Source organism: Alligator sinensis, unplaced genomic scaffold (assembly GCF_000455745.1).
Source record: "Alligator sinensis unplaced genomic scaffold, ASM45574v1 scaffold125_1, whole genome shotgun sequence".
NCBI lineage: Eukaryota > Metazoa > Chordata > Crocodylia > Alligatoridae > Alligator > Alligator sinensis.
This window is the reverse complement of record NW_005841893.1, coordinates 1702854-1718023: the sequence shown is the minus strand read 5'-3', so window position 1 is coordinate 1718023 and position 15170 is coordinate 1702854. Positions and strand designations below refer to the sequence as shown.

The window sequence follows — 15170 nt, the reverse complement described above, 5'->3', positions numbered from 1 at the left end:
CACCTGATGACTAATGCTTTCTATTTTATTTTATTTGGGCCTTGTTACAACTTATACTGTGAGCCACACAAATGCTAATCAGTTTAGTGCTAGCTTGGAGTTTGGAGTAGTCACACCTTAAGGCTAAAAACCTTTTTGGACTGTCTCCCACCTGCACAGCTGTGACTTGCCACTAGAGGCCTGGTGCCCAGGACCAGCTTCTATCCCTGTTCTATGAGCAGGGGTGTGAGAGAGAGGTTTGGAGGGGGAGTGGGGGGCATGTTATTTGTCAAATGTCACCTGCCTCCCCCAGACCTAGTACAGGTGCAGGCAACATGCTGGTAGCTTGCCTCAAGGCTGTACCTCCCCCTCCTCCTCCTCCCTCGCCCGCACCTCTGCTCCCATCAGTTATGACATGGAACTGCCTCTTCTGCCCAGCCTGACAAGGCACTAACAACACCATCACTGCCTGGCCTGAAAGCATTGCACCATGCCACCCCACTGGTTTCCTCCCAGAAATGTCACCTGCCTCCCAGCATACTAGTGGCTTGCCACAATGAGGCAGTGCCTCCCCCTTCCTCCCCTCCCCCCACTGGGGCTGCTAAATCCTCCCACCAGCCATGGCATGGTGGTGTGAGAGGAAACCAGCAGGGTGGTCAGTGAGGGAGCTGTCAGCACCTCACCAGGCAGGGCAGCAGTGCCAGAGCTCCCCCCATGCAGCGCCCTCTGTATCCTTGCTGCCACCTCATGCAGCCTTCATCAGTCTCTTGTGCTGGGCCATGCTCTGCCCACCCCACAGCAGCATCCTGGCACACCAGCTCCAGCTTTCCATGCCTTAGGCCCCATCACTCTCCGCTGGCCCTGACCTGCCTCAAGTGGTCGCCATCTTCAGCTGTGTGCAGAAACACTACGTGGAGGAGAGGCCACTGCATCCAGTCCTTCAGTATCCTGGGATACCAGAGGACTTCATTTTGAGCAGTACAGCTGCAGGGAGTGGCCACACCTTAATGGAACAGGAGCATGGATATGCAGATCAGAGATGATCCTGCGCTGGAGTAGTGTAACTCTGAGTCGTATGAGTGCTTTAAGCCATTTAACCCCTGGATTGGCCTCACTTTAACACCTTTAAAAGCTTCAGAAGCTGCCTAAAATGACAATATAACAAGGCCCTTTGTCTTTACTGAGCAAATCTAAGGTAATGAACCCAAGAAGCTAGAGAAACAATTGAGGCTCTTTGTTATGCTGCACTATAGTTAGAGACTAATTGTTCCCTGGGAGAAGGGAGGTTTTCATCAATTAGTGGATTTGTTCCCTGTTGACTAAAAGAAAAAAAATGTTGATATTAAGGAATTAAAAACAGTATACACAAGAAGTCCCCAACATGTATCCCTACCACTATTTTGAGTGCATGGTAGCTACAATGCTTTTTGCAAGTTATAATACCAAAACAAATACAACGGTCAATGTAAGCCCTTGTTTCCTTGGTGTGCGACCTAATTTGCCTGGAAATCTTCTTTATGGTTTTTGATGTTTAAACACAATTATTTACATAGAAAATAATTCTAAAGCCTAACTGACAGGAGAAAGTATCTGGAAATTTGAGGCACAGAAATTTTCCAACTACAAAAATTTACTAGAATCTGTTACAGCCACGACCTGCCCTAGTCAATGTTTAAGATGGGGAAGGGTCCAGGAACTGAATGTAGGTGTTACTTTAATAAAATTGGGAATGCAGAAGTACAGGATGAACACTACAGTGAATGAAACTTTGCAGAGGCACAGAGAATGCAGGACTCAGACAATATGTTGTATTTAAAACAGATGGGTGTGGGTGTGTGGGGTGAGGGGGATGACAAAGTAACTGTTGGGATAAAGCAGTTATAACCATTAAAATCCCACAAGACTGGACTGTTTGGGGAAGATCTGTGCCCATTGGTATGTCCTCAAGTCTCTTAGTCTCACCTCTCTTTATCAGACAAGTATCATCCAGTCACTGTACCCAATCCTTGAAATACTTTCAGACTTTCTTAGGGCTATGGTTTCTGAAAGGTTAACTTCCAAACCCCACTATGAGTTTAATATCATCCTATTTTTTAGCTCTAGAAGATGAAGACTGTGGCTTTCTTCATTTGCCTTGTGGGATCATCTTTTGCTATCCCGGTAAGTCCTCATCATTCTAGTCCTAGTATGCATTTCAATGTTCAAATATGCATTTGAGATCACTAGTTTCTGCAGTATCCCCATGACCTGTTTAAGATTTTGTTTATACACAAATTTTAACCCCATTTTCTATTTTCTAGACCTATCCCTTAATGTACAAACTTGGAATCCGTGGACAGAAAAATACAGAAAAGGTATTTTCATTATTTAATCACCATACCATAATATGCAATACTGAGCTCTAACATATGACACGTCTGTATTTGTCTGCAAGTTCATGTAAGTAAGAAAATAGATTTAATTTGATTCTTATGTGAATTATTGTGAAACTCCATGCAATGAACATGTCATTGAGCCAGTGATGAAAAAAAGACCACAAGTATGAAGCAGAAAGATCATAAGATCTCTAATCCCTCTGGAGAAATTCTCAGAATTCATTTGTATATTTAAGCATAATTCTAATATTATAAAAGCCTTAGTCAGTCTGTCTGTCTGTCCGTAATGCTTTATTTGCACTCTGATTGATTGGTTGTCTGAAACAATCAATCAGAGTGCTTCAAGAGCATTCCAGACAGGAGGTGGTGGCGGCAGCACAGGGTGCTGGCCAAGAGGGGCAGAGGGGATGGCAGGGTATGGTTCCCCTCCCCACACCGCTCTTGGGAGATAGTGGCGGCACGGGGTGGTGGGTGGCAGTGCTGTCCCCAACCCATCATTCCTGATGGGCAATTGGCTAGTATAATTGGCTGTATAATTATTCTAGGAAATAAATGATCAAACCAGTGATCAGCAGGGATCCTAGTTGTTTCCTCTGTTTAAAACTCACAAATTCTCTGATAAGAATCCCAAATTCTCTGATTAAAAAACCCAAAATCCACTTTTTTCCATGATTAAAATGAAACACCACTATATATATAGATATCAGTTGAACACAATGTTTTATTGATATTTTTACAATTTAAAAGCAATTTGGAAGCCTACCAGTGCCTCAATCATTATAATAATATAAATTATAAATACCTATATATTTTGGCATTTGATTTTGGGTTTTTTTATCATAGAACATCAGAGCCACCCCTGCCCCTTCATTCACCAGGATGTAGGTCCAGCTGTGACTGCCACTGCCCCCCCACCCCGCCCCGCCCTGCTTTGTGGCACTGAGCAGCCCTGATATGCTGGTTCCCTGTCCCTGCCCATGCCAGTGCCCCTCACTCCTGACCCACAGCCTTCTGGCCCTGCTGATGCCCGTCACTCCCAACCCACAGCCACCCATCCCCTGGTCCTGCCTGGGCTCCTTATTCCCAACCCACAGCCCCCTGGCCCTGCCGATGCCCATCACTCCCAACCCACAGCTGCCCATCCACCCAGCTCTACTGGTGCCCATCACTCCCCACCCATAGCCCACCCCGCCAGCCCTGCTGGTGCCCCTGACTCATAATCCATAGCCCCCTGTCCCTCCCAGCCCTGCCAGAGGCGAGGCCCAGCTGCCAGGGATATGGGACTAGGGAACAGGGCCACGGTCCGCAGCCCCTGCCCCCCCAGTAGTGCCCAAGCCCTGGCTGCCATCTGAGGGAGGTGGTGTCTGCTGCGGCTGAAGCGGAGCATGGAGACAGGCTCCTCCTCTCCCCCAGCAAACAGCATGGCCAGAGCAGAGCCCATGGGAGAGAGCAGATGCAGGCTTCCCACTGCGGGCTCAGGGCTCCCTGCCCTGCTGCCCTTCCCCCAGGGGCCTCCACAGCCCAGTGAGTAGGACTCAGTGCAGGAGGGTGAAGAGGCTCAGTGCCACCACTGAGAGCCCCACACCAGCCATGCCGCCATGGCAAGGTGCCCCCTGCCCACCTGGCAGCAGTGAAGGTGGCAGTGCAGAGGGGGCACCTTACCATGACAGTGTGGCCGGTGTGGGGCTCCCAGTGGTGGCACTGACCTGGCCCACCTTGCTCCGCCCTCCCATGTCAGGTCCCACTCACTCTGCTGTGGAGTCCTTGGGGAAAGAGCAGCAGGGCAGGGAGCCCTGAGCCCACAGCCCCCACCCTGCACACACATCTGAAGGTACATGCCCCCCCTATGCTCCCCACCCAGAAGCAGAAGATCCAGCACACAGAAGCAGGGATCCAGCCACCCATCAGCCCCTGGACAAGCCACCCACAGCTTCATCCTGCTTTCCAGCCAGGCCCTGCAGCCAGTCATTCTTGCCCTAGACCCAGGTCCCATGCACCACCCTAGCTGGGTAGTGCCACTCCTGCCCCACTTCCTCCCTCCCTCCCTCCCTCCCTCACCTTGGGGGCCTCAATCTGCCCTTACCACCCCATAGACTTATCTGGAGGGGAGCTGCAGGAGCTGCTCTCTATGGTGTCTGGCTGCTACGTGCATGTGCGTACGCACAGATGCATGTGGCGCCCCCTACCTTATTGCCCTTCTCCCACTCCCGCCAGCCCCAAGCAGCCCCTTGCAAGCTGGAACTCTGCCAGCTGGAACTCTGCCAGCCTGCAAGGGGAAACCTGCTGTTTCCTGCATTTTTTTTCCTTTAAGGGAGAAAATCCACCTTTTTCTCCTTAAAAGCAGGGAAATCTGCATTTTTCCACATTTTCCCATGGTGAATGGAAAACCCAGATCCCTGGTGGTCAGATACCAGCCACTTTATCCATATTCCATTAGCAAGACAGGGGAGATTTTGTCCCAGTGTTGATTGTTCACCGTAAGCAACCCCATAGTTCAGATTCTCAAACACATTGTTAACAGTTGCTGTAATTTTGGTCGAAGAGCTTTTATTGAACAATGTCTAATCTGAAGAAAGGTAGAACACAGCTCTTGAGCCAGATCCTCAGCTGGATGGTTGACTTGAACGGACCTATGCCAGTTCAAATCAATTGAGGACATGCTCCATGCTTTCATGTGTAGTGATGGACCCAAGTCAAACCGTTCATTTCTACTCTCCTCCCCCTATGCTCCCAACTTGAACTTTGGTGGTTAAAATAAAACACAGTCTGGATCATAGATAACTGGTGAAGCTGTATACAAACAAAACCCAGCCAGTGCTTTATAGAAGAAAGTGAAAAATCAAGTCTCTTTTCACTACCTCTTGGCATGAAAAGTTATATACTGTGCCTACCAGCTCTTAAGGTAAGTTACAGGGCATTGTATATTGAGAGCTGCCTTATTCTAGATGCTATCAGAGGCTTTTTTTAATAAGCCCTGTTATTGCAAAGTTAAAGTATCCATCAGAACATTTTAAAATACAACAAATTATTTTTTCAGACAGATTTCAGAATGATTCTAGATAATTCGCACCCGACAGCCATCTCCCAGAAACAACACATGGAGAAGACATCTGCAGTAAGACAAAATGATGCAGTATTGATGATGGATGATCCACCAGTTGCAAATAAACATGAAACATTTATAGAAAGCCACTTATCTAATAGTAGCCCATTACAGGTAAATTGCTTAAAGTGGTTATATGTTGGCATGTTAAGTTGTCAAACAGTTTAAGTTTTCAAAAGAAGATTGAAAGTTAACCAGATCACAAATGTACAACTGCCTTTATGGAGAGTAAATATTGGATACTAAAATGTTTTTTAATTTAGTGAAAATGGCAGAAGAAGAACCAATGTTTGGACACTTAAGTCAGGCTCATTGGAAATAAGCCATAAAGTTTTAATAGTGCGGGTGCTCAGTGATTGGAACACACTTTTAGAATATGTGGAGGATTCTCCATTTCTTGATGTCTTCAGCTCAAGATCAGATGTCTTTCTGAAAGATATTCTTTAGCCAAACATGTTTGGCTCAATAAAATTGTAACGAGTAAAACCTAAGGGGCTATGATAAGCAGGAGGAAACTCAAACTCTAGGAAAATATGAATCGATATAATAAAAAGCTTCCCATAATGCTTCTTTAAAAAATGCAAAGTCAAAAATATAAGTGTTGTAATTACTAATGTGCAAAAACAGTTAATGACAGCATTAAAAATTGTAGCAGTTCAATCTTGAGATATTTTCAATATACAAATTTTGCTTTTCACTTTTGCAACCCTTTCCAACTAAAATGTGCAAATATATATTCAGATTTAATTTTCAGTTTGTAATGTTTGACTCAAATTAGTATTATATTTGAGTGAAAATGGACTTGCTTTCCACCAATAAAAAATTAGGATTGTAAATGTCAATCAGGATATTTAGTGCAGACTCTGTTGTTTCAGAGGAAATACTGAATAAGAAGGAAATGCTTATACATTGTTTTGATCTCACTTGACATTTTAATCATGTTTTTACTCTGGAAAAGAGAAGACCAAAATGGGATTTGATAACAGTCTTCAAGTACCTGAAAGGCGATTACAGGGAGGATGAAGATAGGTTTTCTTCTGTGGCTGTAGGAGACGGGACTAGGAACAATGGCCTCAAAATACAGTAGGGGAAATTTAGGTTGCAAATTAGGAGGAACTTTCTGACGATGTGAAGCACTAGAACAGGCTATCTAATGAAACTGTGGAATCTCCATCTTCAGGAGCTTTCAAGAGCAGGTTAGACAGATACTTGGCTGGGACGGTTTAGTCAAGGATGCTTTGAACTCATGAGGTCCCTTCCAGCACTACGTTTCTATGATCCTATGACCTTACAAATGTAATACACAGATGGCAAGCATAGTACCAACTAAATATTTTTAATCTTGTTATATCTGGGTCCATTCCAAAGTGGTAGTGATCCTTATTCACATTGACAGGAAAGTTTTACCAATATTTTAAGCACCCATCCAAATGAGTAATCCCACTGGAAGTTCTAAGTGTAATTAGGGTCAAGTACTCTGCTTTTAATTAGTGACAAGAGAAACAAATAGCCTGCAGGTCTGTTCAGAAAAACATCAAGATTCCTGAACATTCCCTGGCTTCTCATAGTTTTCTATCAGCCACTGACTGCACAATGATAACAGAAGGGGGTTTCCTATTACACGGTTGATAACTGGGACTAACAGCCATCTTAAATCTCCCCTCATGACCACTCAGCTTCTTCCTTTTCCCTAAGTGTTATGTGATAGGAGATAGGTGGGATTTTTAAACTATACTTGTTTTCATCTTAAACAAGTTCCAATGCTGTCTCCGTTTAGTGGAAAGCAGAAGCCTCGGATAGGTAGGCTAATTTTAACTCAGCTATTAGGCCCACTCCCCAGTTCAAAACTTTGGCTCCCAAATATACTTAGCTCTTTTCCTTTTAGGGCTTGAACCTTTTTCAATGACATCAACAGTTTTACCGCTGACTTTACTGGGTAAAGGATAAGCCCCCGGTGTACCCTGTGATGCCCACTACTGGGTTTTTTTTTCCCATCGTGTTATTGTTGATATCAAATGAAATAGGATTCCTGTTAACTGAGCCAGGAACCACAATAGGAGACCGATAGGCTGATCCTGAAATAAGAATGGGAATCATTGTGATAATACTTATCAGTAATTAAATACTTGGCTAAGCAACATTCTGAGTGTCTAAATGTTTAGACCAGGCTTGTCCAACATACGGCCCACGGGCCACCATGTGACCCGCCAAGCCATTTTCTAAGGCCCGAGGTGCTGAGACGGGAAACGAAAGTAAACACTGTTTACTTTCGTTCCCACCCCTTGTCCCTCCCCCAGTCCCTTAGCAGCTTCCTGATGGCAGGGTGGGGGGGTCCTTTGGCCGGCCTACTAGGTGATAAAAAGTTCATGATCCGGCCCCACATTCAAAAAGGTTGGAAATCTCTGGTTTAGACTCTAAACACTCTGAGTCTGAAGTTTGTTCCAAAAAAAAAAATCAAAAGCTGTGGATGTTTTCCCAACTTTCCTCTTTTCTCATTGCTAACACAATATTTATTTTCTGGGGTAACTAATACTTACTGAAGCCAATGTTTTTAATTCCAGCTGCCAAAAGTTAGGTACCTACATCAATATTTGATACTTACACTGAGATTCCAAAAAAGACTAATTGAGTTATAGCCATTCAACTCCTAACAAATTATGATACAAATTGCACAGCTAATCCTATGAAAATTGTTTGGAAATTCCAGCCCTAAATAAATGTACATTCATTGTAAGACCTCTTGCCCATCCACAAACTTCACTGACTCCACAAATCATTCCATCTCCATACAGGGATGAATTTCATCCTGTGTACTGACCAAGTGAAAAGAGTATATTATATAGCAACTTGGAAATGCAGTTGTAAAACAAACTATTTATTAGTCTGTTCAATAAATCTGCATTTTTATTTGGAAGGTTCAAGATTCTTCTTCTGAAACTTCAGAGAGGGAACACTCAGAGCCTGAGCTGTATTTGAACAAGGACAGTCTGCTCCCACTTCAAGGTAGTCATGAGAAGGAGGAGCAGGTATTGATGGTGTCTGGTGAACCGAAGATGGAGCACAGGACTGTTAAAAGACAGGAAAGAAGCAGTAACAAACATCACAGGAAAAGTGGTCTAGAGAGTATTAGTTTACAGCATATTGGTCCAACCTTGGCTTCTGACATTCAGTGGAGTGATTTTGTGCATACCATGAGCAGCAAACAATCCAGCAGTGAAAATTTTCAATTTGGGAAGGAGAAGAAGTATAGCAACATAGCTAGTCACCAAGATCAGGATGGTGAGGAAAATCCAGAGGAGGATTTCACTCTTGTTCAAGAGCAAGATGCATGGAAATACAATAAAAAGAGAGTTGCTGTATCAGAAAACAACAGTGAAAGTGATGAAGACATGGAGCAGGAGGCAACAGCAGAAGAGTGGGGTGAAATTGGCTATATAGACAGGGGCCAGAAAACTCATCTGATAATTCAAGAAGACCACTATAAGAACAAGCAAAACAATGATAACAGGCAATCTGATGAAACTCTCAGAGATTCCAGCCAGCCCTTCCAAATCACCAAGAGGCAGGATGATGGTCAAGAAGAGGAGGAGGAGAATATGCAAGCAAGAGAGGAGGCAACTGTCTCATCAAGAAGTACTAAACAAGATCAGAACATTGAATGGCAAGGCCAGAAGGCTGAAGAAAGGCTCCAAGATGGTAACCAGAATACTACTAAGCCTGAGGAAGTGGTAAGGAGAAAGTATATGGAGGACCAAAGTATTGGTAACAGCAACAATAATGATAATGCTGATAACAATTCTGATGCTGGTGGCAACACTGATGATTTTAACCAAAGCCAGAAAGGACCAGCCTATCAGGAGAGTGAAAGAATTCAAAGTAATGATCATGGAAGTATCAGTGCTGAGCAGCAGAGGGGGAGAGAGGAAGAAGACGACAGTGTAGTTATTAATGAAACTGACAATAACCAACATATTGACATTAAACACTTAATTAATGTTGAGCAAGATTATTATAGCCATGAGCCAGCCAATTCTGACAGTGAGGAGCATGCAAAAATAGCCAGCCTTCTGCAGAATGCAAACACAATGGAATCTGAAGACAATGTAAGTGCCTTAAAAAAAAAAAAAGGGGGAGATAAAAAACCCAAAGTTGTACTCAAACTTAAAGCATAGCAGTAGGCTGTATCTTACATGTGGCCCTCAACGAGAATTCTTAAAGGACAGCTCTCCTTCACTGATGGCTATAATGACCTTGGAGGTCTTGTTCTTTATAATTTGCTTTGAGGTTACATTGCCTTCATTTTATATGCATTGACTATTATTTTTCCTAATATATACCAAATGAAAGCTGATCAATTGAAGGTTTTTGCAATTAGTGAATTCAGATGCAGTTGTTACTAATTTATAGAGGAAGATATGGCCCACTTATAAGCAAATTGAAGCAGGTTTATTTCTCATTTTTAACAGATGTTTGTTACACTTTTATGTAAATTATCTATAGTCCCTCAGCTCCTGACAAAGAACAACGTATAATCTTTATGGTCACAATTTCAGGCACTTTTATAAACTGTTAAGGATAGATTTTCACTGATTTACAGCCACTGCAACACCATTTGACTTTCTGGGTTCACACCAGGTGCAAGTCAGCACAAAATTTTGCCTCCTAGGCCATGTCCATATATTCAGGTACATGCAGTTTGTGATGTCACAAACATCTTTGTGACACCACAAACTACACATGTTGCATGTTAAATCATGCAAGGCACTGCTAATTTGTAGCGTGGGGGCAAAATTTGCTACCAGGATTTCCCAGTAGCAAAAAAACAAACAAACAAACAAAAACAGAAGAAACCGTGGGCCAAAGCACATGAAAATAGCATGCACCAGGACAGGCATGAAGATGGGAGAGCAGGCAGCCTGCTCCCCCATCTTGAGTCGCTGTGGCACATGGGGCACACGAGGGCTCCACAGCATGTGGAGACAGGGGAACAGGCAGCCTTGTTCTAGGGAGCTGGGCATGGCCCGCAACAAAAGGCACATGTAGGGGTGTGCACTGTGGCACAAGTTTGTGCCACTACCATTTATGCCACTGCAAGCATACACCCCTGCTTGTTTGCATGCAGTTCTAGCATGTATTCATGGAGACTGAGGTCATATTTCAGTAGCTCCTCCCTTCAGCAAAGTAGTTAAATAAATATAAGTTTAAGTGTTGTGTCAAAACTGGAAGGACTTAGCCACGTGTTTAAACTGAAATGAATTGATATGCTAGGCACCTAAAGCCAAAGTTTACATCCTCCAAACTCCATCTCATCTGCCACCTAATTTCAGAAGTGCTTAAATCCTATGGGTGTCTAAGATTTTTATATTAAAGTTCCCCTGACTGATGGACTGTTGCCTGAGTCTCCCTGGACCTCACAGTCTTGGACAGCTTAACATTGATCTCACGCTCAAGCACCATCAGGGTACAGCAACAATCCTCTGCCAAGCTTGCCTGTGTTCTCACAGCAGACTCTGCACATTCCTTCAATAAGTTAGTAAAGAAGGAAATATCCCCCTAAACATTCACACAAGATACATGAGATCTGACTTCAATTCCTTTCTGTGCCTGGGGAACATAGAGCTTGAAGGAGCCTCCTGAGCCATCAAGTCCAGTTCCCAAATTAGAGTCCACCTTTCCCACCTCCCATAAAACACCAAGCTGTAGCTTATCCTAAAATGGAGGCTCAGGACTGAAGATCCTGAGGTGCAGCAAGCACCTCACAATAGCACTGGAAAGGGCAAGGATTCAAACCTCCACCCTGGTTCTTCTCATTTCCTACTGGCTAGCTTAGGTGACTTATTATCGCGTTGAGTTTTGTAGATGCCACACTCCTTTCCCTTGTACATTGTACTGGAAACCCAGGGTCAACCTCAAGGCAGTATTCTGCTGTTGGGCCCAACTACTTAAAAATTAGGCAGTGTCATGCCAAATGTCACAGTACCAGAATTCCTTGGGGGCTTGGGCCTCTAGTTTTCTTACACTGCATTCTTCCCTCAAGACATAGCTTCCTCATAGTACTGGAGCAAGGACAGAAGAGAAACATTTCTCTCAACTCAGTGAGATGTACTCATTTACAAATGAGCAATTGTTGATGGAGTGATGGAATTTTCACTTCAGAGACCTATTACAACTTCTCCTTTTGCTTTTATGATTTCAAAGGTTAAGACTACAGACAGTTCACATAGTAAGAGAGAAAGTACAAGTGATAGCAGTATAAAGGTGTTCCTTTTTGGTAAGTAATCTATCTACATGATTATAAAACTATTGTGTTGGAAGAGCTGTAGAATTTGCTGCTGCAAATTTCTTTTTCTATTTTAGTCATGACATGATTTCATCTGATTGAATTTTGCTGTATGTGATGTTGTATTGCATCTGTGCACATTAAAAATCCCTCCTGGATACTCATTTATTTATTGAAATAATTATAAAAAATGTAAAATACATTGTAGATAGGGCATATACTTTCATAACACCTATATAAAAGTTGGAGTTATTTTCACCAAAACATTAGTTGAAGGAATGAAGACATTTTATTTTGATTTGAATTAAGGGAGGCCAAAATTATTTGGATTCAATAAGAACAGATATGAAATTTTATCCCAAACTAATACAGAAACTGCGTCCACATATTTTTGTTTGTCCCCCTCCCCCTGCCTTCACACTTTTTGCTTTATTTCTTTTGGATTTTGATAGTACTTTGTTGTAATGGAAAACAGATGTAAGAAAGATGTCACTGTCCATGCAGGTGGTACACAAATGTGCTAAAAACAACTCAGAATAAATCTTACTTTAATGGGATTTCTTGCCTTTGTTATTTAACAAGGAGATTCAGCTGTCTCTGATAAAGCTTTGTGGTGGGAAACACACAAACTTGGATGCATATTTCAAACATCTTTGGTGTGTTTTGAGATTTCTTGATTGTTAAGTTACATCTCACTCAAATGCCCAATTTTGCTCTTCTCTTTCTTTGGTTTGATGACATTTTGCCAGACCTTTGTAGGAATTTCCATTGTAAAAGAGGAAAGGTCTGTCATGCAGATGAACAAGGAAAACTCAGCTGTGTTTGCCAAGATCCTGCTGCTTGCCCTCCAACTAAAGATTATGAGCATGTAAGTATTCCACTGACAGGAAGAACTAACTACAATACTTGGTACTCCATTAGTTAGAGCAATTCTTCACTAAGAAGAATGTGAATGGCTCCCACTGATTTTGATAATTGGACACCCAAGAGTTGAAATTACCAGAATTGTCACAGATGGCTGATTGAAATTCTTAATGTAATTTTTCCCCTAATTTACATTACAAAAAAATAAAGTACAGTCTCTTTTAAAATTCTACAGAAAATCCAACCATTACATCAATTTGTCTCTGATATTTTAGCAGACCCATGCACTTACACATGTAGGACACTGTTCAGCATGGTTTCCCACTAGGCTGCTATGGGATTACTATAGCAATAGTATTTTGTTACAGTAAATTATATTTAAGATTTCAAAAATGCCTAAAGTTAGGCCCCAAAATCTATATTTACACCCCCTGAACAAGGATTATTTTCAGAAATTCTAAACACTTGCAGGTCGATGGCCTATTTTATTTCATGCTCCTTCTGTGGCACATGCACAATAGCAATCTAACAGTATTACTGAATAGATTTTTCTCTCCTTACCTAGATTTGTGGCACTGATAATAAGACCTACGAGGGTACATGCCAGCTCTTTGGCATGAAATGCCAACTTGAAGGGACAAAAATGGGACATCAGCTGCACCTAGACTATATTGGATCCTGCAAATGTAAGACTGTGCTTATTTTTATGCATGTAATCCACCTCTATAAAATGCCTATCACCTTAATAACCAATCACAGTTATAAGATCCCTCCCTTCCCCATTACTTCTGTATATGTTACCCTCCAGTTAGAAATAAGCTCACAATCCTAGACTCAAAAGTCCTCAGAGAGATCTCTTTCTATAATTATATTACATAAAATGCCCAAATCCAATAATTTGACCTTTGTGAAGAATCATTTGTCTGCCACCTGGCCTGGTTCTATCACCTTCCTTGTAACTTTTTTTGGTGGGGGAGATGCTACCATCCTCTATTATCAATCTTAAATATTTATCTCCTCACAATATCTCTGAGAGGTAGCAGATCATTACCTTTACCATTACCATTTTATAGTTGGGAGTTGGGACCCTGGGGCACAAAGAGCTGAATGCTGGAAAGAACTTAGGCAGTATAACAGCATGCTTGGGCATCATCAGTTGAACTTCTGACTGTTCAGTTAGGGGGGTCCCCTCACCCTCTACCCAGAGCAAGTTCCCCAGTCTCTTACTTGGACATTGTTCCCCCAAGGAATGCCTTCCCTTCTCTCAAATCACTGTAGCCAGCTGGCTAGTTGCTGTCTGCCAGCTATCTCCCTTTTATTCTCCTCCCTCTCCACTTAGCATTGGTTGCAGAGATAGCAGGGAGGACCTGGCCTGGGCCAGAGGTTCTTTTTAACCCCTTTTTCACCATGGGCAGCATCCTGCCCATAGGTGATTGGTAGGGGGTGCACGGGGCTGCACGTGCCCCCCCTGACAGGGCCGGTCTCCCCCGCCCCCTCCCCAACAGTTGACACGGACACTGTAGGCAGGGCTGGTGCTCTCCCTGACAGGGCTGCCACTGTCAGCAGCTTCTGCGGGTGTCCCCCAAGATTCAGGAGGCACCAGTCTCTCATGATCCTGCCTCACCACAAGTGCCTAAAGCAGGACTTGTGTGGAATGTAGGTGCCTAAGTTCAAAACTACAGTGTAAAAAAGCAGTAGCTCCCTATCTTAAATATGTCTAAATCTGGCAGGTGCCCCCACATTTGACTGTGCATGACCAGGACTGACCCAGGCTGAGCAGCTGTTCCACCTAAATTCGATCCAGAAATGGGGTATCCTTCTGACTTAGTACACTGACCTGTGATCACCCCTCATGAGCAGAATTGAGACCTTTACAAAATGAAGTTGTAGTCATTCTTTTTAGAGGTGGAGCTGGTGCCGAATCTCACATGTTATATACTCACTGGATGGCTAAAGCACTCACTTGGGGAGTAGAAGACCTGAGTTCAGTTTACTTCTCAGCTTTAAAGTAGTCAAATACAGTTCTCCCACCTTCTAAAAGAGTGCCTAAGCCACCCCTCACTGAAGCTGTGCCACTCTGCAGCAATGAGTTCAAAACTCCTGAGGGCCATCAAAGGTGAGTGAACACAAGGAAGTATAACTTTTCAATGGTTAGGGCACTCATCTGGGAGGCAAAAGTTCTACTTTCTGATCCATGCTCCTAGAACTATTTCTGTATGTTACTTTAAGCCAGGGGTGGGCAAAATGCAGCCCACAGGCCGCATCCACCCTGCTAGGCCATTCTATCTGGCCTGCGAGGCCCCTAAAAAATTTAGAAAATTAATATTTATCTGCCCCCAGCTGAGTGTCAAAGATGATAGCAGCCAGGGGCCGTAAGACCCAGGGGAAGCCAGGGCAGGCTTCTGCAATAGCAGGGCCCACCCAGCCCCACTCCCCCAAAACTGGAAGCCCCTGCCTAGCAAGGGCTTCTGGCTTGGGACCATGGGGCTGTTCATGCCTCCCTGCCCTGAGCAGGAAATTCAGGTAAGAAGATTGGGGGAGGAGGGGGGGGGCAGGCAGGAAAGTGGTG

The 15170-nt window shown here is 43.5% G+C and overlaps 1 protein-coding gene across 1 annotated transcript in view; it reads left to right on the top strand.

Annotated features, from left to right (window-relative positions):
• The first annotated feature begins 1126 nt into the window (after positions 1-1126).
• SPARCL1 (SPARC like 1) overlaps positions 1127-15170 on the top strand; it is a 21068-nt gene continuing 7024 nt past the window's right edge. Inside the window, exons 1-8 of the mRNA XM_025197299.1 lie at positions 1127-1174; positions 2077-2139; positions 2280-2333; positions 5392-5571; positions 8373-9560; positions 11656-11728; positions 12487-12605; positions 13167-13287. Of these exons, the coding sequence (XP_025053084.1) occupies positions 2086-2139; positions 2280-2333; positions 5392-5571; positions 8373-9560; positions 11656-11728; positions 12487-12605; positions 13167-13287 (1789 nt within the window). The 5' untranslated portion in view covers positions 1127-1174; positions 2077-2085. The remainder of the gene's footprint in view (positions 1175-2076; positions 2140-2279; positions 2334-5391; positions 5572-8372; positions 9561-11655; positions 11729-12486; positions 12606-13166; positions 13288-15170) is intronic.